At 45.1% G+C, this 26,921-nt stretch overlaps 2 protein-coding genes across 2 annotated transcripts in view; one reads left to right on the top strand and one right to left on the bottom strand.

Annotated features, from left to right (window-relative positions):
- The window catches only part of PDE6A (phosphodiesterase 6A), a 98,179-nt gene extending 84,340 nt beyond the window's left edge, over positions 1-13,839 (top strand). Inside the window, exons 18-22 of the mRNA XM_049874051.1 lie at positions 4,240-4,303; positions 4,589-4,663; positions 9,321-9,404; positions 12,014-12,161; positions 13,691-13,839. Of these exons, the coding sequence (XP_049730008.1) occupies positions 4,240-4,303; positions 4,589-4,663; positions 9,321-9,404; positions 12,014-12,161; positions 13,691-13,770 (451 nt within the window). The 3' untranslated portion in view covers positions 13,771-13,839. The remainder of the gene's footprint in view (positions 1-4,239; positions 4,304-4,588; positions 4,664-9,320; positions 9,405-12,013; positions 12,162-13,690) is intronic.
- A 4,676-nt stretch (positions 13,840-18,515) lies between these two features.
- The window catches only part of PPARGC1B (PPARG coactivator 1 beta), a 127,716-nt gene continuing 119,310 nt past the window's right edge, over positions 18,516-26,921 (bottom strand). The window contains exon 12 of the mRNA XM_049874049.1: positions 18,516-26,302. Coding sequence (XP_049730006.1) covers positions 26,202-26,302 — 101 coding nt within the window. The 3' untranslated portion in view covers positions 18,516-26,201. The remainder of the gene's footprint in view (positions 26,303-26,921) is intronic.

The raw sequence follows: 26,921 nt of genomic DNA, 5'->3' as shown, positions 1-26,921 counted from the left end.
AAGCATAACAACGATTGTAAGGATGGCTTAGGACTGGGCAGTGTTTGGTTCTGTTGTGCATAGGGTCGCTATGAGTCGGAACCGACTCGACGACACCTAACAACAACAACATTCTTTTGTTAAAAAAAAAAAAAGACTGTAGGGAATATTTTTTGGTTTAAGATCAATCCTCTCCTCCTGATGACTCTTGTCCACCCAGAGGATAAGGTTCGAATTTCTCAGCATACAAGGTCTCCATGCTTTCCTGCATTATAACCATGTTGGCCTTTACTCTCTTCCATTGTGACATTTCTCTCCTCCTCACTTTACATGTCTAATTATCACAAGTCCTGTTGAGGTTACTTATTAAGTGCCATGTCTATCTGAACACTTCTCTTTCTCATCACCTCCATCTCTTGGCCAGATCCTGCAATGTCTTCCTACCTGGGCTCCCTGCATCTACTCTTGTCACCTCCACATCGAAGCCACAGTGATTTTGTCAAATGCAAATCTAACCAGGCCATCCCTTTGTTCAAACTCTTCAATGTCTTTTCCCATTGCTCTGAGCATGAAGACCACCCCCCACCCTGCATGGCTGGTCTGCTCTCCCCTGCACAGCTCTTAGAACTTCTCTTATCCTTCCCCCCAGCTCTTCCCTGGGCTTCTACCCACCTTCCAGCACTTTGTATGTGCCAGGCTTCCTTCCTTGGGGCCTTTGCACTTGCTGTGTTTCTTCCACTCCCTTCTTTAACCAGTTAACAGCTATACTTCCTACAGATATCAACTCAAAGGCCATTTCCCTGTCCCTGGCCTCGCAGTTTCTCTTATGATATTGCTTCGTGGACTAGAACTCCTTTCCTTCAGAAAAGTTATTTGCTTGTACATTTACATTCATTTGTGTGATATATCTGTGATATTCCACCAAGGATACAAGGTAATTACGAGCCCAAGAGACAGAAAGGGCCACATAAACCAGAGAGAAGAACTAGATGGTGCTTGGCTACAACTGATGACTGCCCTGACAGGGAACACAACAGAGAACCCCTGAGGGAGCAGGAGATCAGTGGGATGCAGACTGCAAATTCTCATAAGGAGACCAGACTTAATGGTCTGACTGAGACTAGAAGGACACTGGTGGTCATGGCCCCCAGACCTTCTGTTGGCCCAGGACAGGAACCATTCCCGAAGCCAACTCTTCCGACATGGATTGGACTGGACAATGGGTTGGAGAGGGATGCTGGTGAGGAGTGAGTTTCTTGGATCAGGTGGACACTTGAGACTATGTTGGCATCTCCTGCCTGGAGGGTTGATGAGAGGGTAGAGGGAGTTAGAAGCTGGCAAAATGGACACAAAAAGAGAGAGTGAAGGGAGGAAGTGGGCTGTCTCATTAGAGGGAGAGTAATTGGGAGTATGTAGCAAGGTGTATATAAGTTTTTGTGTGAGAGACTGACTTGATTTGTAAACTTTCACTTAAAGCACAATAAAAATTAAAAAAAAAAAAAACTATGATGTTCCAACAAGTCTGCACACTCTCTGAGAGCAGGGACCATGTGAACCCAGCTCCTGCATAGCATCTGGCACACATACACACAAGTGCACATATGTATAATTTTGTACAAGAATGGATACATGAATACTCCCTACCATCCACCTCCTGGACAGTCCTCTGCCCTGTGGCAATCTCATGTACCCTCCCATGTACCTCTCCCTACTATACCCTTTCCTCTTCTTCCTCTCAGACAGCTTCCGTGCATCTCTCAAGGCCCTGCTCCACTGTTACCTCTCTGGTGCTCCCTGGACTGAGTTTGTTACTCTCACCTTTGGATTTTTTTTTCAGCTTGTACTTTATTCTGCCATCTCATTTAGCATATTGTGATGACTTTTTTCTATTCTTTTTTGCTGTATTCCTTGAGTAACTGTGAGCTCCGTGTAGGCCTCTCTAGACCCCCAATACCTAACACCGCACCTTGGGCCCCAGCGAATATAAGGGGAAAGGTGCTGAAGTGAATGTAATGTCTTGTCTTTAAGGCACAAGGGTCCGGACTGGCTTTTCTGCCACCTGGAGCTCTCCTTCCCATCCCAGGCACACACCAAGTCTATAAAACACTGAGGTGTGTTTCCCCAAGTTTGGCTGGGAGTAGTTTTCACATGATCCTTCCAGCCAAGGAAAGGAAACATTCAGCACCCTCCTGAAACCACACCTGTGGACTCCAACTGTGGACACTGACAGGCAACAGGAAACCGATCACTCTTGTATGCAGCGCTGAGCATTTATCTGCTTAATGTATTTGACAGTGAGCTTAAAATGTCTTTAACATTAAGCACAGGTCACGTATTTCAAAGCTAATACAAAGTATAAAGGTGTTTCTAAGAAACATTTCTGACAGCTTATTGACTTAAAGAATTATATGAATTTTTGAGGGTTTATTCATTAAAGATTTTATTTAAATATGTTCACTTTTTATGAGTAACTCTTTAGACCTCCCAGAGCAGCTTATGTTATGTCAGATACAGCTGGTTAATTATAAAATCATCCACACAGCAAGTTAGGCCTCCCTCTCCTTCCTCTCTCTCCCCAGCCCCTGCCCATGGGTCACCACTTCGGTTGCCCTCACCTCCTGGCTCCCCCAGCCCACAGGCACTGCTGCAGGTCAGGTCTGAAATTACAGCCGCATCTCCCCTTCCTTCCTTCCTTCCTTTCTTGCTCCTTCTCTCCCTCCTGCTCTATCCCACACATGCTGCCAACATCCCTTCCTGCAATGCGGCTGGGCTCTGATGAGGTCATGACCAGGCCTTACACCTTCGGTAGTTCTCCCTGCTTATTGGATACAGTCTCCACTCCCCAGCTTGGAATTTAATACCCACCCTACCTGGCCCTGGATCACTATCCCAGGCATTCATGCCACTGTGCCCAGTGTCTTTGAAATGCCTTCTCAAGTTCCACCCAGCTTGCTCCAACAATTCATTGTCCTTGTCTCCTCCCTTTCTGTCTTATATTGTTTCTACCCTTGTACTAATTCCTGCCTTACCTTCGTATTATTGTGAAAGTCCTTTAGGAGTTTACCTTTGGATCCTTTTTTTCCCTCCGCCACTCCCTTCTGCTAGTTCCTAAAGCAAGGCCACCTCAATAACCAAGGCCACCACAATAACCAAGGCCACCTCAATAACCAAGGCCACCCCAATAACCAAGGCCACCCCAATAACCAAGGCCACACTTCTCTCTCTATTGCACACTTTCTGAATGGGAGTGATATTGCCTCCAAAGGGGCAAAAAGTGGTTCTCATGAAGGTGAAAAATATTCACTGTTACACTGTCTGTACACAAAGAGATATACAGTGTATTTGTGGCATTAAAATTTCAGAGGGAAGGGTCAGGGAAAAAAAAGTCTCAAAAGGCTCCATAGTGGAGGATGATGAGAAAAAGGCTGGGAAATATTGCTTTACGCTATACAGGAAAGAAGGGCCTCTGAAGGTGTGATGGGATTGAAATGAATTTGATGTTTATAATATGTCTAGAACAGTGCCAGGTGCATAATTAAAACCCAATATATGGCCATAATAATCGTCAATATTTATTGTGCACATACTACGTCTATGCACTGTGCTGAGAATTTTATACACATCATCTCATTTAATCCTCACACCCACTCTGTGATGAAAGTACCATTATTGTTATTGTTGTTAGCTGCCTCCAGGTCAGCCCCTGATTCATGGCAGTCTCATGCACAAGGGGACAAAATGCTGCCTGATGCTGTGCCATCCCCATGATGATCCATAGGGTTTTCATTGGCTGATTTTCACAAGCTCCAGGTCTTTTTTCCTAGTCTGTCTTAGTCTGGAAGCTCTCCTGAAGTCTGTTCAGTATCACAGCAACAGGCAAGCCCCCATTGACAGAGAGGTTGTGGCTGAGAATTAGGTGCATTGGCCAGGAATCAAACCTAGGTCTCCCGCATGGAAGGTAAGAACTCTACCACAGAAGCACCAATGCTTCCCACTATTATTACAGACAAGGAAACTGAGGCTTGGAGAGGCTGATGTAATTCCTTAATATCAAACCTATGGTAACTGACCAAGGCAGGATTTAAACATTTGTCTGACTTCAAAGCCCAGCCCTCAGGTGGAATGGGGAAGTGACCCCTCTCTTCACAGTGGGATGAGGTCACTTACTAGCGGGGGCAAAAAAAGAAGAAATAAATGAGTTAATCAGTATGTGTAGCATTAAATGGCTCTGGACTGATGGACAGTGTCCTGTGTACCCAGGGCCATGATGATGACCGCCTGTGATCTCTCGGCCATAACCAAGCCCTGGGAGGTGCAGAGCAAGGTACGGACTCCTTCTGACTGGCAGGAGGGGAACCCACTGCTGGTGACAACAAGACATGAGGCTTGGACTCTCTCAACCCAGCCCCAGACCCAGTCCGCCTTTTCTTTATCTTCCTCTGCAAAGACGTGGAAATCACTTTCAGATCTCTCCACTAATGACACCAAGTAGGGGGTGTGGGTGGTGAGGGTAGGATGGAGTTTATCTTTTTGCTGAGCTGACAACCCATGTGGGGTGGGAGCAGGGGTAGCAGGTAGGGCTTTGACTGTGGAATCCTGTCTGTTGTAGGTAGCTCTGCTGGTCGCTGCTGAATTCTGGGAACAAGGTGACCTGGAGCGCACGGTGCTGCAACAGAATCCCATTGTGAGTAAGAGAGGGGAAGTCAGCCTAATGTTAGGCATGTGTGACCTCATCACGATGTAGAGATGTGACCTCGCCCTGATGTGCTATGAAACAGAGATGTGAACTGGGTCTGACCTAGATATGTTGTTAGTTGCCATCATGTCAGTTCCAACTCATAGCAACCTATGCCATCCTATCAATTATTGCTATGTTAGAGCCCATTGTTGCAGCCACTGTGTCAGTCCACCTCGTTGAGGGTCTTCCTGTTTTTCGCTGACCATCTACCAAGCATGATGTTCTTCTTCAGGGACTGAGAAGATAACATGTCCAAAATATGTGAGATGAAGTCTCGCCACTCTTGCTTCTGAGAAGCATTCTGGCTGTACTTCTTCCAAGACAGATTTGTTCATTCTTCTGGAAGTCCATGGTATACTCAGTATCTTTCACCAACATTGTAATTCAAATGCATCAATTCTTCTTTAGTCTTTCTTAATCATTATCTGGCTTTCACATGCATGTGACGCGATTGAAAATACCATGGCTTGGGTCAGGTGCACCTTAGCCTGAAGTGACAGGTTTGCTTTTTAACACTTTAAAGAGGTCTTTTGCAGCAGATTTACCCAATGCAATACATCGTTTGATTTCTCGATTACTGCTTCCATGAGCGTTGATTGTGAATTCAAGAAAAATGAAATCCTTGACAACTTCAATATTTTTTCTGTTTATTATGATGTTGCTTATCAGTCCAGTTGTGAGGATTTTTGTTTTCTTTACGTTAAGGTGTAATCCATACTGAAGGCTGTAACCTTTGATCTTCATCAGTAAGTGCTTCAAGTCCTCTTCCGTTTCATTGAGCAAGGTTGTGTCATTTGCATAACAAAGGTTGTTAATGAGTTTTCCTCCAATCCTAATGCTACATTCTTCTTCATATAGTCTAGCTTCTTGGATTATTTGCTCAGCATACAGACTGAATAAGTATGGTGAGAGGATACAACCCTGATGCACACCTTTCCTGATTTGAAACTATGTAGTATCCTCTTGTTCTGTTCAAACTGCCTCTTCGTCTATGTACAGGTTCCTCATGAGCACAATTTAGTGTTCTGGAATTCCCATTCTTCACAATGTTATCTGTAATTTGTTATGATCCACACAGTCTAATACCTTTGCTTAGTCAGTAAAACACAGGTAAATATCTTTCTCTGCTTTCAGCCAAGATCCACCTGGTATCACCAATGATATATTTGTTTCATGTCCTTTTCTGAATCTGGCTTGAATTTCTGGTAGTTACCTGTTGATGGACTGCTGCAATCATTTTTGAATGATCTTCAGCAAAATTTTACTTGTGTGTGATATTAATGATATTGTTGAATAGTTTCCACATTCCACTGGATCACCTTTCTTTGGAAGAGGCAGGTAGGTATATGGATCTATTCCAGTTGATTGGCCAGGTAGCTGTTTTCCAAATATCTTTTATTTATTTATTTATTTTGTTGTTGTTGAGACTATACAAAGCAAAACACACCAATTCAACAGTTTCTACATGTACAATTTAGTGACACTGATTACATTCTTTGAGTTGTACAACCAGTCTCACCCTCCTTTTCTGAGTTGTTCCTCCCTCATTATCATAAACTCACTGCCCACTAAGGTTCCTATCTAATATTTTAAGTTGCTGTTGTCAGTTTGATGCCATATAGATAGTTCTAAAAGAGTATAATACTCAAGGTAGACCTGTTTTTACTAGTTAAGCTAAACTGTTGTTCAGTTTTAAGATGACTTCAGAGGATATTTTTGGTTTAAGGCTTAAAGATTATCTCAGGGCAATAGTTTCAGGGGTTCATCCACCCTCCATGGCTCCAGAAAATCTAGAGATCATAAGAATTTGAAAATCTGTTCTACATTTTCCACCTTTTGATCAGGATTCTTCTATGCAATCTTTGATCACAATGTTCAGTAATGGTAGCCAGTTACCATCCAGTTCTTCCGGTCTCATGACAAAGGAGGCAATTAGCCACATGTTCCATTATCCTCCTCCTGTTCCTGACTCTGCTTGTTCCTCTGTTGCTCCAGGTAAAGAGACCAATTATTTTGCCTTGGATGGCCACTTGTATGCTTTTAAGACCTCAGGCATTATGCAATGAAACAGGAGGTACGGAAAAAAACAAAACAAAACAAAACCCATCACCGCTGGGTCAATTCCGACTCATAGCGACCCTATTGAACAGAGTAGAACTGCCCCGCAGGGTTTCCAAGGAGTGCCTGGTGGATTCGAACTGCCAACCTTTTGGTTAGCAGCCATAGTACTTAATCACTACGCCAGCAGGGTTTCCTAGGAGGTAGAATGGAAGCACTAAACACGCTATTAGGCCAGTTAACTAGGATGTCCCATGAAACCATGACTCTAAATCACCAAACCAAGGACCCAAATCCCACAAGGTGTTTGGTCGTACATAAGCAGCTTCAGCAGCTACTCTTTTTTGTTGCTGTTGTAAATGTATCTATCACACAACTTTTGCCAAAGTTGTATTTTAGGTTAAAGTTTACACAGAAAATTCAGTTTCCATTTCACAATTTTCTTTTTTACAAATTATTCCATGCCACTGGTTACAATTTTTACAATGTGTCAGCATTCTCATTATTTCCATTCTGTTTGTTCTGTTTCCATTGATCTAGCTTCTGTTCACCTCCTTGCCTTCTCTTCTTTTCTCTGGGGTAAACATTGACGGTTTGTTCTCATATAGTTAATTGTTTAAGGGAGCACATTACACGCTGGTGATATTGTTTATATTATAAGCCAATCTATTATTTGGCTGAAAGGTGACCTGCAGAAATAGCTTCAAATCCAAGTTCAAAGATTATCTTAGGGTGATAGTCTTGGGGGTTCCTCTAGTCCCTATCTGTCCAGTAGGGCAAGCCTCTTTTTAGGAACTTGAGTTTTGTTCTACATTTTTCTCCCATTCTGTCTGGGGCCTTCTATTGTGTCGCCGGTCAGGTCAGTAGTGGTAGCTAGGTACCATCTAGTTCTTCTGGTCTCAGGTTAGAGTCTTCCAAATTTCTTGGCATAGATGAGTGACCACTTGCAGCATTGCATCCATTTGTTGAAACATCTCAACTGGTATTCCATAAATTTCTTGAAACTTGTTTTTTGCTAATGTCTTCAGTGCAGCTTGGACTCCTTCCTTGAGTATCATTGGTTCTTGATCATAAGCTATCTCCTGAACTGGCTGAATGTCGACCAATTCTTTTTGGTACAGTGACTCTGTGTATTCTTTCCATCTTCTTCTGATGCTTCCTGTGTCATTCAGTTTTTTGGCCATAGAATCCTTCAATATTGCAACTCTAGTCTTGAATTTTTTCTTCAGTTCTTTCAGCTTGAAAAGTGCCAAGCGTGTTCTTCCCTTTTGATTTTCTAACTCCAGGTCTTTGCACATTTCATTAATACTTTACATTGTCTTCTTGAGCTACCCTTTGAAATCTTCTGCTCAGTTATTTTACTTCATCATTTCTTTCTTTTGCTTTAGTTACTCTACATAGTGGTGGACACTGAAACATAGGTTTCCTTTCAGTTTCAACAGTCTAGGAGTTCATCTCCCCTCGTCCTGTTCTAACAGCACAGAGCAAGGGAGGTAGGAACTTGTAAAGCTGCAAACCTGTCAATGGTGAACTTGACTGGGGCAGTCAGCCAGCTTCCTACCAGAGACAAGGCCATGGCCCTCAGGGCAGTGCTGGGAAGTAGAGGTGAGCTTAGAGAGGAAGGGTAAAAAGGAGAGCTGTTTTAGGGACAGAATCATAGATGTGGGAAAGGGATGGCCATGTCAAAGTGTGCTAAGGATGCTAGGGCAACCACACGAGGCTGCGGTGGAGTTGAGGGGGATTGGAATGCTGTGAGGAGCAGGTAAGTGCCATGAATATGAACAGTAAGGGCCTGCCTGATTTACTTATTTTTCCTTTCTTTTTTAAAAACTTTAAAAAATATGTAATGAACTCCATGCACTCATCAGACAGATTCAACAATTAACAGAAGTCTGTCATTCTTGATTTCTGTATCCCCCCCATGCACCTGTTTTTCTCTTTTGACTGGAGTATTTTAAAGCAAACCCCAGACGTTATGTCCTTTCTTACATAAATATTTTAGTATGTATTTCTAAGAGACAAGAACTTAAAACACAAAGAAACACATGCATACAAATACAATACCATTATCACACTCACAATATTAATTATAATTCTTTAATATCGTCTAATACTCAATCTCTGTTCATATTCCCTAATTGAGTAAGAGGAACAACTGAGTTGGTTTATTCAAATCAGGATCCAATCAAGAGCTACACTGCCTCTGGTTGTCATGTCTCTTAAGTCTCTTTTAATTGTAACAATTCCCCCTTTTTTGGGGGTGGTGGTGGGGGGCTATCCCATTTGTTTGTTGAAGAAACTGGATCTTCTGTTGTTGTGTAGAGTTTCCCATATTCTGGACTTGGCTGATTGTACCTTCATGGTGTTATTTAATATGTTCCTCTATTCCGTATATTTCCTCAAACTGTTAGTTGGATCTGCAGATTTGATGATTTTGGGGTTCAATCTTTTTAGCAAGAAGACTTCATATGTAGGGTGGGAATCCCTTGTATGGCATCAGGTCAGCAGGTGCCCAGCACATTTAACGCTTTCTCCCTCATGACAGCCCATGATGGACAGAAACAAGGCTGACGAACTCCCCAAGCTTCAGGTCGGCTTCATTGATTTTGTTTGCACCTTTGTCTACAAGGTAAGTCCTTTTTTTCCTTAGACTTAACAACATATCATTGATAAATCCAGGATTCCCAAAAAGTATCAGGAATAATAAACTGTGGCAAGGGTCCAGTGGGCGATACTTTACAAAGCACTTCTCATCTCTGATGGCATTTGATTCCCAAGACAGCTCTAGGTGGTCTTGTGTGGCTGTATCTCCAGCCCAGAGCTTGGTGCCTGGCACATCTAAGTGCTCAATAAATAGTTGTGGAACAAATGACTAAGACAGGGAAAGAGGAAATATAGCAAACACATGCTCTCCTAACTTCACTACTAGCTGATGGAAATTTGATAAGCCAAAGTAACTCAATCTTCAAATGATAATCTGAATTCCTCTTTGAGCTCTTGCTCAATGTTAAAGTCCCCATCTTGAGAAACCCACCATCCACTTCCCATTTAAAAAATTTATTATGGCTATGACTGGGCCAGTGTCCCTGGAGTCAGCCAGGAGGCAGGGTTAGAGCCCCACTTCCTGACTGCAGGTGCTCTGTCTGCTGTGCAAGTGGCTGCTCTTCTGCTTGGAAGGAGAAGTGCAGATGCTCCAGAGCGGGCACGAGTGTGGCTCTGACTTAATGCGGATGGACTGGGTCCTCTGATCAACAGGGCAGAGGAGCTGACTGCTCTACACAGCCATCAGTAATGTTATTGAGAGAGAGTGGGCTGAGTACTTTACACGGGTTATCACTACAACCCCGTGACCAGGGTGATGACTGTACTGATTTCAAGGCTGAAGCTAAACGACGTTAGCAGTCTGCCCGAAGTCACACAGGCATGGCAGAGCTGGGCCCAAACCCAGGCAGCTCTGATTGTCACTGATTCTGACAAGACCTCTGTGGCAGGCCCCAGATTTTCCATTCTTACCTTGGGCAAATTTACTCCATTAATCTGAATTTGGATTTCCTCCCTAAAAACTGTAGGAATGATGAATCTTGTTTTCCCACCTCGTAGTTTTTGAGGCTCAAAGGAGATAATATGTGTTATAAACTGTAATGTGCTGTGCTCCAATGAGGCACTATCTTCTTTCTCATTCTCTTTATCATTTTTATTTATTATAAATTGTTGTTGGGTGCCACCGAGTTGATTCCAGCTTATCGCGACCCCTTGTGACAGAGTGGAACTGCCCCATAGGGTTTTCTTGGCTATAATCTTTATGGAAGCAGATCGCCAGGTCTTTTTCCCAGAGAGCCACTGCATGGGTTTGAACCACCAATCTTTGGGTTAGCAACTGAATGCTTAACCTTTGTGCCACTAGGGCTTCTTAGAGTTGGCAGAAACCTTAAGAATCATCTTCTCAACATCTGATTTCATTCAGCAAATATTTACTGAGTATCTTTGTGCCCCAGATGGTGCGCTAGGCCAGGGTTATCCCAGTGAACTAGACAGATGATGTCCTTGCCCTCCAGACTCACAGCCTCTGGGGAGACAGTCAAAGGGATTCACTACAAATGAGATGTGGTTAGGAACTTCTAACAGGGTGAGCAAAAGCTTACCTGAAGGGATGACGTTTGAGCAGAGGCCTAAAGGAAGAGGAGGGGAGTAACAGCGTCCCAGCAAAGGCAAAACCTGTGTGAAGCCTGCAGAAGGGAAGAGGCCTCCAAAACCTGAAAGAGATTTGGAGTGACTGGAGGCTTCGAGATTTTGAAGGGCAAGAGGAGACTGGGTTGTGGAGGGGTTTGAAAACCACGTTAACGGGTGTCTTAGGCTGGGTTCTCTAGAAAGCAAAACCGATAATGCGTATAAATGTATTTAGAGAGATTTATATTAGGAAACAGCTCAGGCAATTGTACGGGTTGGAATGTCCCAAGTCCTTGGATCAGGATAGAGTCCTTTCCCAATTTATGGAGCCGCAGAAGCTGGTGAACCCAAGATGAGCAGGCTGGAGAGCGGGGATCCCGCTCACGGGTTGTGACAGTCGAGGAATCCCCGAGGTGGGCAGGCAAGACCACGAGGTTTCTCCTGAGTCAGCTGCAGGGGCTGGCGAACCCAAGATAGGCAGGCCAGGAAGCAGGACTCTTGCGAATCCCAAGATGGACAGGTAAGCTACTAGCTCAAGTCCCAAGAACCAGAGGTCAGACAAGAGACAGCTGCTGGATCCACAACAAGCCAACAACTTTTGCAAGGCAAGCAGGAAAGGGAAGTCCATGGTGGAAGGCGGAGAGATGAAGGCTAAGAGGTGGTGAGCCACCACAGGCCCCACCCCCGCCAGTACCACTCAGCAGATTCCATCGGGGGTGATCACATGTCAGATTTCAACAGGAAAGTGATCACATTATACAGCTGTCAAAACACTGAGAATCATGGGCCAGCCAAGTTGACACACCATCTTAACCATCATAAGGGGTTTGGATTTCATCCAAAGGACAGTGGGTGCCTTAGAAGGGTTTTAAGCAGGATAGGGATGTGACTCTATTGACTGGAGGCCTCACAGTGTCAGCCTGCACACTGCTGGTGTAGGAAAGCCTGCTATCTCCTAGGCCACTCATTCCAACGTTGGGCAGTTCCAACTATGCTGTCCCCTTGAACGTGGACCTAGGAGCATGACCACCTCTCAGCCACCCTACACCAGAGGTTCACTCTGTCTTCCAGGAATTCTCCCGTTTCCATGAGGAGATCACCCCCATGCTGGACGGAATCACCAACAACCGCAAAGAGTGGAAGATGCTTGCTGATGAATATGACGCCAAGATGAAGGCGCTGGAGGAGGAGAAACAGAAACATCAGGGAGCCAAACAAGGTTTCGGAAAAGGGGAAGATGGGGAGTCCCAACCTCCCACACACTTCGCACTCATAGGGTGGCTGAGTGTATCCTCAGAGCCTCACACATGTGGTCTCATCTAGACCTTCCGATGACCTATTATCGTCCTATTCTACAGATGAGGGCACTGAGGCTCACAGAGGTGAAAAGTCATGGCCAAGTGGCACAGGTAGTAAGTGGCAGAGGCTGGTTCCCATGACTGAGGCTGAGGGATGCTCTAGGCCTTCCAGCAGGGATTCCTAGACTGCCTCCCCCAGTATAGGACAGGCTCTGATTCTAAGGACATGGGCCCCTCTAAGTTTGTGGACAAAGGTCAGGGGCAAAAGAGGAAAACCTAGAATTATTGGTTGGAAGGAGTTTTAGAGGTCATATTTCCAGCCTTCTATCTGATGTTTGAATCCCATCTGTACCATCATGAGGTTTTGTTTGCACACTACCAGGGACGGAGGGCTTACCACTTTACATGGCACCATCATTTAGTACCACTGTGAGAAAGCTCTCCCTTACACTGAACTGAAATTATTCTCCTTGAAGCTTCCACCTAGTGGCCACAGTCTGCCCTCAGGAGTCAAACAGGGCTGGCCTGTTCTCTGTTCTCCACCTGACAGCTCCCCCTTCCCCAAGACACTTTTTTTTAACTGGTTGTGTGGCTTTGGTTCCCTCACAGAATATGGCTTCTAGTCCCTGCAACACCCTGACTGCCCTCCTCTGCACAGTCATCCCTCAACACGTCCCTCAACATGGTCACTGCCAAGTTTCCAGCTCTGCTCCGGGCATTGTGGGGCGATTCTAAACTGGCAGCTGCAAACAGAGAGTCCCCGCCTACAGTTTTTTAAGTTGTGCTTTCCATACTTCCAGGGGCGGCCTACACATTACAGTCATCATAAATTTGTATAGTTAGTACAGTTTTCCAGAAAATGGCATTAAAATGTCTCGAGGAAGAGCATTTTTTCTAATTTGCACGTTACCTTTTGGACTAGTAGCAGATCTATGCAAACTTGTGGCTAGCTGATGTCTTTTTTTTTTTTTTTTGGCTTGCATTTTTAAAAAACAATTTGAATTTGCTGTCCACATTTTAAAAGTGGGATAGTTCATATTTAGAAATCCAGATTCCCAGCTTTTCTTTTTAAAAGATCAAGACCTGGCCACACCTGTCCTGCATCTCTGCATCATAATTGGCCGGAGATGAGTGGCAACCAACCTCTCTGGATGGGACAGAGGCTCTCTCCAGTTTATCAGTCTCTACCACTCCCTGTTGTTTCCCAGACATTGGCACCAAGTGTTGGTTGCCATTTATCAACATGCTTGTGCTGTTATTTCTCTTAGAGTAGAGAAACATTCTCGGTTTTCCTGATTCTCCTTATACCTGGCTTGCCTTCTGCATGTATGGTTATCTGTTGGCCTCTGAAGGCCCTTGAGTCTGCAACTCTTAGTCCAAACCAGGTGTGAGGGGAAGCCCACCACAGCCTCCTCTCACCTGGTGTGTTCTCCTTCCTGTCTGATTGCAGGAGCCACAGGAAACCAGCCTGGGGGGAACCCCGGTGCAGGAGGGGGCGCACCCGCATCCAAGTCCTGCTGCATCCAGTAGCCCCAGCGGGAATTGTCCTACTGGAATGGCACTACCCTTCCTGGGAAGTGATTACCCAAGTTAGTGGAAAACCACACATCTTCTTGAGAAGTAAAAGACTCATAGGATTTTAAAGCCAAAAGAGAATTTAGCTTACATCTCATCTAGTGGTTTTCAAACATTTTTTTAGCCTTGAGAACTTTTATTGAGCTAAAACAAATATTCTATCTTTCATAGACATCAATTAAACAATGCTAGATTCACCTGCTTGCATAGAATCACTTTTGTTCTTATACTTCCATTTAATGTTTTATTATTAAAAAGTTTCAGTTATTCTCAAAAGTAGAGAATTGTACGACGACGTCTCACATACCCATCACCCAGATTCAACATATCAAGATTGGCTACATTTGCTTCATCTCTCTCTTTCTTTAGCTGAAGATTTACAGAGCAAATTAGTTTCTCATTAAACAATCAGTACACATATTGTTTTGTGACATTGGTTACCAACCCCATGACACTCTCCCCTTCTCGACCTTGGGTTTCCTGTTACTAGCTTTCCTGTCCCCTCCTGCCTTCTCATCCTTGCCCCTGAGTTGGTGTGCCCATTTAGTCTTGTTTTGTTTTATGGGCCTGTCTAATCTTTGGCTGAAGGGTGAACCTCAGGAGTGACTTCAGTATCTCTTTTCTTAGCTGAAGTGTTTAGAAGGCAATTCCAGACATTATGTCATTTCACCCCTCCATAACACATCTTTAAAGAAGTATGGGCGTTTTCTCACATAACCACACCATTATCACATGTAACAAATGGAACAGTGATCCCTTGTTCATGGTGGATGCTGTGACGAGCTGCTCAAACTCCCCTTCAGTGAAGGACTTGTGGGCCTTGTGGCCGTGAGCGCTGTTGGCAGACAAACCTCAGACAAGCCCCTTCAGGGACTGCCTCCACTACAGGGAGCTGCTTTGCCCAGGGTCACGGCCTTTCCCAGGGTGGCCCACACCCACTGACTGGCCCATGTCAGGTGTAAAGGCCAGGCCATCTTGGCCCAATACAGGAAAACTGTGAAGGGCTATTCTAGCTTCAGAACTCCCTGTGAGGTCCACTGAGGCTGTGGCTCGGCTTGCATTGCAGTTTGGCTACTCCCTCTGCTCACTCCTGCTTCCTTCTATTTCTTTTCTTTCCCTTCCACAGGTGTTGGTCCAAGGGTACTCCTTAATACGTATCCTGCAGACCAAGTCCATTACAGTGTCTGCAACTAGTGACACCAGTCCATCAACAATTTTCACAATGTCACGAAAACGTCTTTTACAGCTGGTTTGCTTGAATCCAATCCAAATTAGTTTCACACGTTAAGTATAGTTATGTCCCTTAAGTCTCCTTTAATCTACACAGTCCTCCCTTCTTTTATTTCTTTGCTAGTGGCTTGTTACAGAAAGAGTCAGTTGTCCTCACAATGTCCTATATTCTGGATTTACCTCTTTGCTTCCTTGTGGTGGCATAGAACAGGTTCTTCTGTCCCCTGTTCTTCCATAAATGGACATCAGCTCTAGAGAGAGCTCTTCCAGACAGAGTGTTATACAGAAGCCTGTATATAAAAGCAGTTGCTTTAATGAGAGGAATCACAAGGTTTTGCTGAACTGTTTGTAAACCACCAATCTACTCTCCCCTCTTTTTTATGTAAAGGAGGAAACTGGGGGCCAGTGAGGATGACAGGGTTGGGCCAAGTTCATGGCGCAGCTCCCTAGCTCCCCTCCAGAAGCAGATGCCCAAGGTCACAGAGAACACAGTGTATAGGGCACACATCCCTGCGACTTCCACAGCAGATTAATCTGGGCTCCTGACACATGAGCCTTGCCCATATCTCAGGCCATGATGTCAACAGGGAGCTGGGTCTGGGACCATCTTTTAACTCCCAAGCTAGATTTTCTGCCCTCCTGAAATCGACATTCTAAGAGCACAGGTCTTTTAAGCAGTAACATGTCCCTAAACATATCACATTGTAGCAAGGTAAAGAGATATACGTGTTACCCAGCTACAGGCATCGATGCTCCTAGTCCTGGCTCTGCTACTACAATTCTAAGTCCCTTGGGTAGGTTCCCTCTGCTCCTTCACCTTCCTCACCTCTCAGATGGGGAGGGTCATAATCCTTGCCGTGCCACTCTCTCAGGGCTATGGTTAGCAGGAGACTGTGCACAATGGGATCACAGCTAACGTTTATGAAGTGCTTACAGTGTACTAGGTACTGTGCATGATCTCATCTCTGCAGTGACCCCACAGGGTAGAAACTCTTAGTAGCCCCGTTTACCAAATGATGGCGTAATGGTTAATGTTATGTGCCAACTTGGCTAGACTTTGATTCTCAGTGGTTTGGCACACATTATGTAATCACCTTCCATTTTGCGATCTGATGTGGGGACGTGGCCTGCCCCCAGTATATAAATGGATGTTCTGGCCAAGTTCACCTTTCTTTCTCGACCCTGCACTCTTCTTGTCTCCTGAGCTCTAGTTCTTGGGATGTAGGCATGTGGAGTCTCCGGCCTGCCACCCAACCTGCAGATTTAGGATTCGTCAGCCCCTGAAACTACGTGAGCCAGCGGAGGTCTTTAGCCTGTTGCCTCACCCATAGATTTAGCACTTGTCAGCCCTCACAATTGCATGAGCCATTTCCTTGAAGTAAATTTCTCCCTATACATTTCCATATGCTTCACTGGTTTTGCTTCTGTAGAGAACTCAGACTAAGACCGATGGTGAGACTCAATGAGGTTAATAAACCTGCTCAAGGACACCCAGATGGTAAGTAGAGTGAGCACTCAGAGCCAAGCATCCTGACAGCAGACTCCCAGCTTACAACCACACTGCTTCTGAGAATTCACTTTTTTTTAGAACATAAAGGGACTTTTGAGTCTAACTAAGCAAATCACCTCACTTCATAGTGAGGGACAGGGGCCAAAGAGATGGCTTGCCCCAGCTCATACAATATAGAAGTGGCAGAGCTGGGTCTCCAACTCAGGTCCTGAGGCTCTCAATCTGCCAGTAGATTCCTTGCACCATTCAATGGATTATTTTTGTGACTTTTGGCTGGGCTGCCTTCCTTAACTGTACACAGTATCGGGCCATGGGGTTGGATTCACTCATTCACCCACCCAGGAAGTCTTGATTGATGGGGGAACTGGGCATGCCCAACAAGCCAACTCATTTAGTCATAATCGTCTCACACCAGAATGAGAGGGAAGCAGGGGGAGGATCTTATGTCACCACACTGTCACCCACATGTGGCTGAGACCCTCTTGGCTGCCCCTGCTCCTTCCCACATCCAAGGGAGAAGCAGTCCTGCTCCTCTAGAACTTACCGTCTAGTGAGGGAGTGACAGATACCAAGGAATCAGTCACAGACGTCCTCATGAATGACTGTAACTCACGCCAGAGAAGCCTGCTGTTAAGTGAAAACATCCCCATTAATTCTAAAGGGAAAAATCATGATGTGTTCCCTTCTTGCCTAAAGAAATCCAAGCATTTTTCATAGATGGGAAAAATAAATCACCTGGACAATGAAAATGAGTCTATATAAACAACAGACAACAATTTGTAAACAGTTTGTACATAACATGAAATGCAATGGTTCATTTTACCTGTCGTTTATGTATAATCTTCTTTGCCAATGTTTCAACCCCTTTGGGGCTCATGGGCACCTTTGCACTTAAACTGCACTTAAAAATAAAAGCGAAAGCACAAAAATACAGCTTTAGGGTAAGGTAAAGTCTAGATACGGGAGTGCTTTGAGACATGAGGAAATGATACATGCGAACAAGACTGAGTCTTAGAATGACCACTTCCTCCTTCCTCTTGCTGGAATATGCAAGCAAAGAAAAATGTTTCGGGTTCACTCAAATGTGATGAACAATTCAAATCTGATTTATAGCACCCTGACCAGGAAGTTTTGTAATTGTAAATCAACGAGTGTTTTTGCTTAAAATTACAAAGTCAAAATATCTCTTCTAGTAAATCTATTTAGTGTGCTTATATGAAAGTGTTGATATACCAAAAGAGGCAGTCCTGGTTCAAAAAGTGGTATAACTTCACAAACCCAAAACCCAAACCCACTGCTGTCAAGTTGATTCCAACTCATAGTGACCCCACAGGGTTTCCAAGGCTGTAAATCTGTTAGGAAGCAGACCGTCACATCTTTCTCCCCTGGAGCCACTGGTGGTCTTGAGCTGCTGACCTTTCGGTCAGCAGTCAATCGCTTTAGCCACTGCATCACCAGGGTTACTTAACTTTACAAAAGTCATAGCAGAAAGTCATTAATGGAACAACCGTTATGTGAGGTAAGTCTGCATACTTTTTTTTTTTTTTTCCATTGTCATCGAGTTGACTCCAATTCATGGCAACCTCATGTGTGTCAGAGTAATCTGTGCTTCACAGGGGTTTTAATGGCTGATTTTCAGGAGATCACCAGGCCTTTCTTCTGAGGTACCTCTGGGTGGACTCACACTGTCAAGCTTTTGTTTAACAGCCGTGCGCATGAACTGTTTGCTCCACTCATGGACTCCGGATGGGCATTATAAACCCCCAAAAGTGCTGTGAACTGAACAAAGTGTTTTAAAAGTGAACAGAGAGTATCGGTGGGGTGGGGGCAAACCTTGACCGGGGGCTTTTCTGAGGAAGTGACATTGAAGCTGGACTCTCTTCCCTATTTAGTGGCCAGAGCTACCCCAACAGGCACACACCAGACCAATAAAGACACACCTGGGCAGGGCTGTGGGTGGTATTTCCTTTTTAATCTCCATAGTGTATTTGTTAAGTTTATTTATAAGCAGATCACTTCACTATTTACAGTACATGAGCATAGAGATTCTACAGTTTTTGTGATGTAAACAATAACTCCCCAGTGGGAGTTTGAGAAAAGAAGCCAGTTCTGAAGTATTTACAGACGTTAAAATAGAACTTTATACTCACGGAATAATAATACATAGAGCAATTTGGTTAAATTATCTATGAAACTATAGAATCTGACAATGTACAAATACAGGAAAACATTTTCTCATTTAGAAGGTAGACAGATAAATCACACCAGAAATAAAATAGGGACAATGACAACCACAATAATTAAAAGCAAAGAAGGGTTCTTCCTTGCCTCTTACAGATAAAGTATTTATATAAATAAGGACACAACCCAACAAAATGGAAAAAATATATAAAAATCCTCTACCAATTAAAAAAAATAGCAAAACTAAAAACTCGATTCTCAATCATTAGCAGTGTCCTTTAAAAAATTAAAATTTAGCTTTCTATTATAAATAACAAAGCAGATGTGTCCCTCTGTGTAGGTGAAATTCTTGCACCTTTCTCAAGAAATGCATCAATGTAATTCCACACATACACACACAACACAGACACACGTGCACATACACACACCCATACAAACACAGCCTTACATTCACGCATCCCAGGCTGTAGCTACCTTGTTGAGCTTCCTAATAAATAATGCCCCCTACGGCAGTACCCCTGGGGATGCCAAAACCTCACGAGTTTAGCCATTCCCTGGTTTGACCCTGTCACAGAGCCAGGGAAAGCCCTGGCTCCCTATTGCTCAGAATTCTCTAGGCTGCATGGTCACACTAAGAGAAAAAGATTTGAGTCCAAGTTTTGGAAATGCTGAAGGGACCATAGGGACCACCTTGCCCAGTCTATTAAGGCTAGCTACAGACACCATCTCTCTAGAAATCTGGGGTTGGGGAGAGGAATCTCGTGTTGGTTTCAACATTAGCAGCTGCCCCTGGGAGAAGCAGATGCTCAAAGCCAATGCTAACGTTGTGGCACAAGGAGGTGGAGGGCGGGAGTGCGAATTTCCAAAGCAGACTGTACTGAGTTGGACTTCTGGATGGTCATCTTCCCCAGAAATTGTCTGGAAATTCAAGTGGTCCTCTTCCCTGCTCCACTTACAACCCTGACCACGCTCCCCTTGAGATTTCCAACTTGTTTCCATCGGAATCACAACATCCCTCAAGAAACAAAGTTGGGAAGAGTTTATGACTTTTTATTCCTAACACAAAAACGTATTTGACAAGATTTTTTAAATACAAGAGACAAAAACAAACAAAAAAACCTGTTTGGCTATTCGGTGGACCACATCAAAGGCCATAGCTAGGCCCCCCACAGAATTCTCACCTCTTGGCTTGTCCCGAGGGTATAATGTGGGCCACCTAGCAGAGGTTCACTTAAAAAGAGCAGCAGCTGGGCTGCCAGTATTGCAGTTACAGTAAACCCCTCCTGGGCACCTGGACACGAAGGTCCACTCTTGTCTCCTCTGCCCACAGGATAGCTAGTGCATTTCTCAGTCTGCGTGGTTGCTTCTGGAGTCTTCTGACCCTAGTGTTACACTGGGCTGTCAACACACAGACAGCTCTGCTTATGCCATTAGACTTCATTCCCAAAGATAGTGTTGGACAGCAAGATGGCAGATTTATTTGCCTTCCATCTGGGTAGCTGGTAGATACAATCTTTGGCCACTAGATGGCGACTAGATGTTGATAAGGCAAAGTACTGAGGTGGGAACTGACCAATCCCCTTCACAAGTAACCAATAAGCAAGGCAGGAAAAGCAAAAACAGAAGGCTCTTTTAGGCTTCCTTGGAGGATCCTTTGGCAACAAGTACAGCACGGAGGGGGTGCTAGCTATACAAACACTTCTTTGAGGACTGTTGCACAGACCAGGGCCAGACCAGCTATAAATACCATATTTTCCAAGCCCCAAACTTGGGCAGTTGGATTCTATGCTGCTTCTGGGTGTGAAAGGCATTCAGATGAAATGGAAAATCTGAAGTTTCTCCAAATCCCAAACCTCAGTCACTGCGGCTATACCACTAAAGAAACAAAAAACACAAGCTGCCCTAAACATATGCAGTATGATCGATGCCTCCTGTTGCCCCATATGCTTCACAATCATTTGAAAAGAAACGTGTGAAAAATTCCTAAGTTAGGCTGTTTCAAAAAAACAAGTGTATTGCTAGTCTGGTCTGAGAGCAAGAGAGATACAACCAAGTGGTCACAACATTCAGATTAAAAGATGTTCAGTAGGGATGATGACAAGGCTAACGGGAGATTCCACACAGCCACCTAGCCAAGCTGCGGTTTAACATCTCACCATCCCCACTAGGAACTATGGCTTAGATCTGGCCTGGGGAGACGGCCTCCTCATATAAGGTAACTCAGCCAGAACCGTGTGCGTTCCGAGCTGCTGCTGTTGGTTACCTTGCAGAGAACTCTCACCCTGAACGTAAGCTGGGCACAGCCGGAGTATGAAATTGGTTTAACGGGCTAGCCATGGTTTCCCTGTGCTCCAGGATGGGAATCTGAGCTTATCGGAGGTGGAAGGGACTTTAGCATTCATCCCAATCGACACCCTAATCTGCTAGATAAGGAAACTGAGGTCGACAAAGGTCACACAGTAAATACAGAAACAGGTCCCTTTGCATTGGGGTTTCTCACTCTGAGATGGCTTATAGTTAAATGATTTGCCCTACAAACCCAATCCAGTTGGCAGGGTTTTTTTCTTTTTTTTTTTTTTTTTAACAAAAGTGCTTGCACCAAGATCTAAACCCTGTTTCTTAGGCCCTCAACAAAGAGACCAGCAGGTTGCTGGCTCATGGATCACCTCTCCTGCTGCTGTCATCTTGGACGGCATCTCTGCTCCTCCCTCCCCCGTCACACACACACTAACCCCCTGCCCGACACCCTCTCTCAATCCCCGGAAGTGGACTACACACAGCCAAAGGAGACCCACATTTGCCAGTGTAGAGACACGGAGCCAGGCGGAGGTGGTGTGTTATTTCTCAAAGTGCTTCTAATGGTTCAATGCAAAATCTGCCTCTGTCTACTTCCTGCAGCAGCTCCCTGGGACTCCCCCACCCATTCATTGTCTGTTGGGTTGAGGGCATTTCTGTGCACACGGATCTCCCAGCTCCCATGTTCTGCCTACACTTACCCTGTACCTCCAGACTCAGCAAATTGCCCTGGAGCCCATCTGTGTGCACAAACGCTGTGGGGACTTGGGAACCAGTGTTAACATATTGCACTTAAGTACTAATCTGTTCCCTTTGCCCAGGTGGGAAGGGGTCAAGGGGTTCCTTTTCTTTGACCAAGGAAACCATTAAAAACCAGCTGACTTTGAGTCGACCCCAACTCATGGCGACTCCCATGTGTGTCAGAGTAAAACTGCACTCCACAGGGTTTTCAGTGGCTGATTTTTCGGACGTAGATTGTCAGATCTGGGCGAACTTGACTCTCCAACCTTTAGGTTAGCAGCTGAGTGCATTAGCCATTTGCACTACCTAGGTTCACTTTATTTGTTACTGTACATTCACTTGATTCCTTTCTTTGGTCAAATCTGCTGCTGGGAAATGGGGTTCCCTCAAAGTGAGGGCAGCTGCCAAATCTCAGATGTGAAGAAAAATACTGCAATTTTGACCTCGGTGAATCAGATCAACAAATCCTCTAGCGCTGATTCTGCTTCATAGTTGGGATGACCTGCCTCTCAGGCTGTAGGGTCAGTCGGGATTTCAGCTGACCCCGAGGCCAGGACCAGGCCATGGACCTGGCTGCAGATGCCCTTCTCTGCGCCCTCCACCCATCAACCTGCATAGCTTTCTCTGCAGGCACACTGCATACGCCCAGGAGAAATCGCTCTCAAAAATCAAAAAGCACAGGCTTTAGGCAACGCAAAACTTCTTATTGCAGCCCTTCCCATGTCAGGACTTGAGTCCTGAGTCTGTAATTCAGAGCATTCCCCATCCTGAAGCCCTGCCTGTCTCCCGAGCCCCTGTGACACACAATGCTTCGAGATCTCAAGGTGATTCAGACTTGCAAGAGGCAGGTTTTCTGGCTGGGGGGCAGGGTGTGATGGGGTAAGGGGCATAGGAGCCTTAGCTACACTCCATCCACTCATATTCTTTACCTCTTTGATGCATTTTCCTTCAGTAACCAGAGCCCCCAAGAGTGAGGATTCTGATTCAGCCTTGAATTGACTGAGGAAGGAGATGGAAGAATTCCACTTGGTGATTGGATTAGACATTTTTGGAAAACACCAGCACGGCACAGAGATGGACAGTATGACCTGCCCAGCATGGGCAACTATCGACACAGTCTACAGTAAGCTTTTATGGCAATCACATGTAAACATCATTGAGAGCAAATACTAGGACAGAGCTACTAGGAGATGGTTGCCAAAGGCAGCTGCTCCCTCTGGGTTGCTCCTTAATTTGGTGGGAAAGAGACCAAGGTTAAATGGTTTTCCTGGGGAGACCTCGGCGTCTCCTTGGTAAATAATACACAGCACCGAATGAGTCTTCCAAATTGAGACTGTCTGCAGGGTTGGTCAATTTGAGAACTTGTAGCCTTTTATGAGTGGGATGGCGAACAGAAACTACATCAGCGGCCCTAGCCCTGATCTCATCATGTCCCAATGCCATACTCAGGTCTTCTGCTCTGCTCAAGGGCCAATGTCTAAGTAACTTAGAGTGCCCTGTGTTAATCTGAAGTTAAAGGGAAGCTTCAGCTGACTCAGAAGGGCAAGGGGAATCTTGGCCTCTAGCAAAGACCTGCATTTCTTTTCTCTAAAGTACCACCAGTTCATGTAGAACCCTCGGCCTAGTGCAATCAAAGAAGCAGCAAATAGGAAGGGCTTAGTGATCATCTAGTCCAACTCCTTCTAGCATGCTGAGGCTCCGGAGAGGGTAAGGAACTTATCAAAGGCCACAAAGTAAGTTCTTGGTGGAGTCAGGTCTCAATCCAGCTCTCTAGACTCTGAATCTAGTGCCTTTTCCTACTGGTTTTCATGGGGTTAAATCTCAGTTTTACTCCTTGCTGCAAATCAGGACCTCGAGGCAGAACAAGGACTTAAATTCTTTTCTACCCCGTTCCATAATCATTTATTGTGTGCCTTCGGTGTGCTGGGCAGTGAACAGGTACTAAGAGAATGTTCACATCTGTATTGTTGAAAGTCCCTTTTCAGTATATTCTCATAAGCTCTGCATCTTTACCCTAACACCACAGGAGCATAGCACCAGGAGTCAGGAGACTTGGCCTAAGTCAGTGCTCTATGCTCTCTCTGGCTGTGGACCTCAGCCAAGTCATTTCACCCTCCGGTGCACTGCCTTCCCTAAACATGTCCATGTCTGCTGCTTCTCTCCCACTTCGCCCACCACCGTGAAGGTGTGTGACAGTGGTATTGGGATTCCTGTGCCAGGAATGGCCTTAGGGGAACTCTCTCTCATAGATGACGATATGGCAGACAAGGATGAGTCAGACTTGTGGACTGCTAAAATCCAGCCAGAATATGGTTCTGTGTGATGGACACCTTTCAAAAATTAGACCAGGATGTCAAATAGGTTAAACTCTGATTAATTAGTAATGACTGCTCAGAGCACAGTGTTGAGGATTCTAACATGTCCAGACTCAAAAAACATGAGTGCTGTGATCCTTTAGTTATGCCTGCCATTGACCAAGATGTGGAAATAGTGGCACATGTGCCATGCATTTGCTATCTTGAACTAAACACCGAATTAGCAGAAGAAACTAAGACTCTTAGAGCTGACAGGCAGGGACCTTAGAAATCAACCTGCCTAATTCCCCCTCAATTCATTCCACAGAAAGGGAAACTGAAGCCCAGAGAGGTCAAGTGATTTGACACACAAGATTCAAATTCCCTGTTCCTTCCAAAGCTTTCTATGTGGACTTGGGGTATGTTTACCATCCCAGACAAGATCAGCAGCCTAGCTCACCCACTGAGGTATTTGAGAATCTTAAAAATATATACATATCAACAAAAATTCCTAAATGATAGGCATGGTATTAGCAACAGATTAAATAAGCTCGTTCAGTTTAATGAGTCACTTTCAAGCTTTTTTCAAGCAGCGGGACCTTTTTTTCCCTTTTTAATACAAAACCTTCCCAAGGAACCCTGATGTGTGAGAGATGTAGGAGCTGCTGTGTCTGAAGCAGAAGCAACAGCCATGTTCTCCTTCATGAACGGCCCCCAAGGCACCTGCAGAACATCCTACTTGGACATGGTTTTGACATTACTCACAAAGTTTAAAGTAAAGCCCAATTAGAATGCTTTCTAAGGTGGAAGGAAACTTGGTGATTGTCTTTCCATCCCCAACCCTCATATTCTGGCTTCCCCTATCTGTCCTCCTTCCCCTGAACAGTTTTACAAATGAAGAAAGGTAAAGATAATGGATAGGTTGGTTGGCTGACCAAAAAAGGATGGCTGCTCCCAGATTGTATCACTGCCAGGTATGTCAGGGAAGCTTTGATTGAGCGTCCACAGGCTTGGGCAAGCCACAGAACCACTCCAGATCAAAGCTGATGGTAAGCCCAAGATACGCACCAGAGTTTGAACTCTAAGGCTGGGGAGTCACTGGTTGTCTTAAATCCCCAAAATGAACCCTTAGGCTTCTGGTTTGTTGCCCAATTTAACTGAACTCGCCTCTATCTGTCCCTGAAACTGCATCTTTACCCTAATACTACAGGAGCATAGCACCAGGAGTCAGGAGACTTGGCCTGAGCCAGTGCTCTACCCTCTCACTGGTAGACCTCGGCCAAGTCATTTCACCCCTCGGCGCACTGCCTTCCTCACCTAGAAAGCTGGAATAACACAGCTCACCTTGCCTTCTTTACAAGCTACGTGAGGGTCCGTAGCACCAATGAACAAGAACACACTCTGTAAATGTGAGCTGGGCACGAGATGGTGACTCTGATTGTAATTTGACCTGAACTTGCTTAGTAAGAGACAGGGCAGGGCTTGGCATGGGTTTAGTGGAAAAGGCCAGGAAAGCTCTCTCCACTGCTCCTAAGTGTGGCTGCAGGCTGCGTTTGCCCTGGGGACCAGCCTACATTTCTAGGGCAGTCTGGCAAGGGGAGCAGAGCAGCTCAGTGGCAAACACCTCATGACAGTGCATAGTTAAGAAATCAAGGAAGCAATACAATAATCCCAGGCACAGACTTCTGAGCCATAAATACATTATTTTAAGGATATACTTTTTTCTTCAATTAAAAATGAGTTTATAATCCTGATTCTATTCACAAGTAACAATTTCATCATCACACTACAGACAAGAAATGTTATGGTGAACACAGCTGCAAGTCTACGAGGGGAAGTCAGTTGGGAAGGAAGGGGAAACTGAGAGGGGCACCCAGGACAACCCATTGGAAGCGAGGACACTAATGTGGCAGTGGAACGTCAACACCATGGAAACTCACGGACAGAAGCAGCTTTGTTCAATGTAAACATTGATTTTTTTTTTTTTTTAAAGGGACAGCAGTTTCAAGTCTCTCTCTCACGTGTGTTCTCTCTCGTGCTTGCTCTCTCATATACTTAATTTCTTTGAAAACGTAAACATATTGGAAGGGCCTTGTCTGAGGTATTGAGGTATTCCTCGAAGGTTAAGGCTGTTATCAATGCAGGCTCTGCTGGGCCTCCTTCAGTAAGCTGTCAAAATCCATGGCTTCGTACTTGTTTTTCACTGACGTGGGAAGGGCCTCTTCTGAATTGGAATCTGGGGAGGAGGGGGGAGGAGTCAGTGAGAGGAGAAGACAGTGCCAACTGAGAAAGGTCAGACGACTGAATCATCTGACATACAGTCAGCCTCATAGAGGGGATGTACCCACGGCCTCAGAGACAAGGAGCACTACGCAGTCTCAGCTGCCCTGTTTACAGAATGAAGGGGGTCTGACCCGAAGCACCTCAGAGCTGCTTTCCAGCCCTGATACCCTGTAATCCTACTTTCCCCGGCTTCTCGCCCATTAGTTCTCTGTTGTAGAAGTCACATAATGGAAGCCAACAAACCTAGAATGCCCTCATTGTATACAGAGAGAAATGGAGTCCCATGAACGGACATTCAGCCAGGCGGAGCGAAGCCTGGCCTGGAGCCCACCCAGGTTTCCTGACACCCAGCCCATGTACTACGGGGGCTATACCAGGCTGCCCTCCCCTACGCCAATAATTCTTCCCGGAATTTTACTTCTTTGCCCTTCTTAACCAACTTGTCCCCAAATGCAAGACCATGGTGACAACATTGTTTCAGTGTGGTCCACTAAGGGACAAGGCTGCTCCTGTGAGAGGGCTCACTATAAAATGCCCTCTCAAAAAGGCAGGGTGGCAGCTGGTCCTGTGAG

The sequence above is a fragment of the Elephas maximus genome, chromosome 2 (genome assembly GCF_024166365.1).
Source record: "Elephas maximus indicus isolate mEleMax1 chromosome 2, mEleMax1 primary haplotype, whole genome shotgun sequence".
Classification (NCBI taxonomy): domain Eukaryota; kingdom Metazoa; phylum Chordata; class Mammalia; order Proboscidea; family Elephantidae; genus Elephas; species Elephas maximus.
The sequence above is the reverse complement of the archived record's forward strand: the minus strand, read 5'-3'. Positions and strand labels throughout refer to the sequence as shown.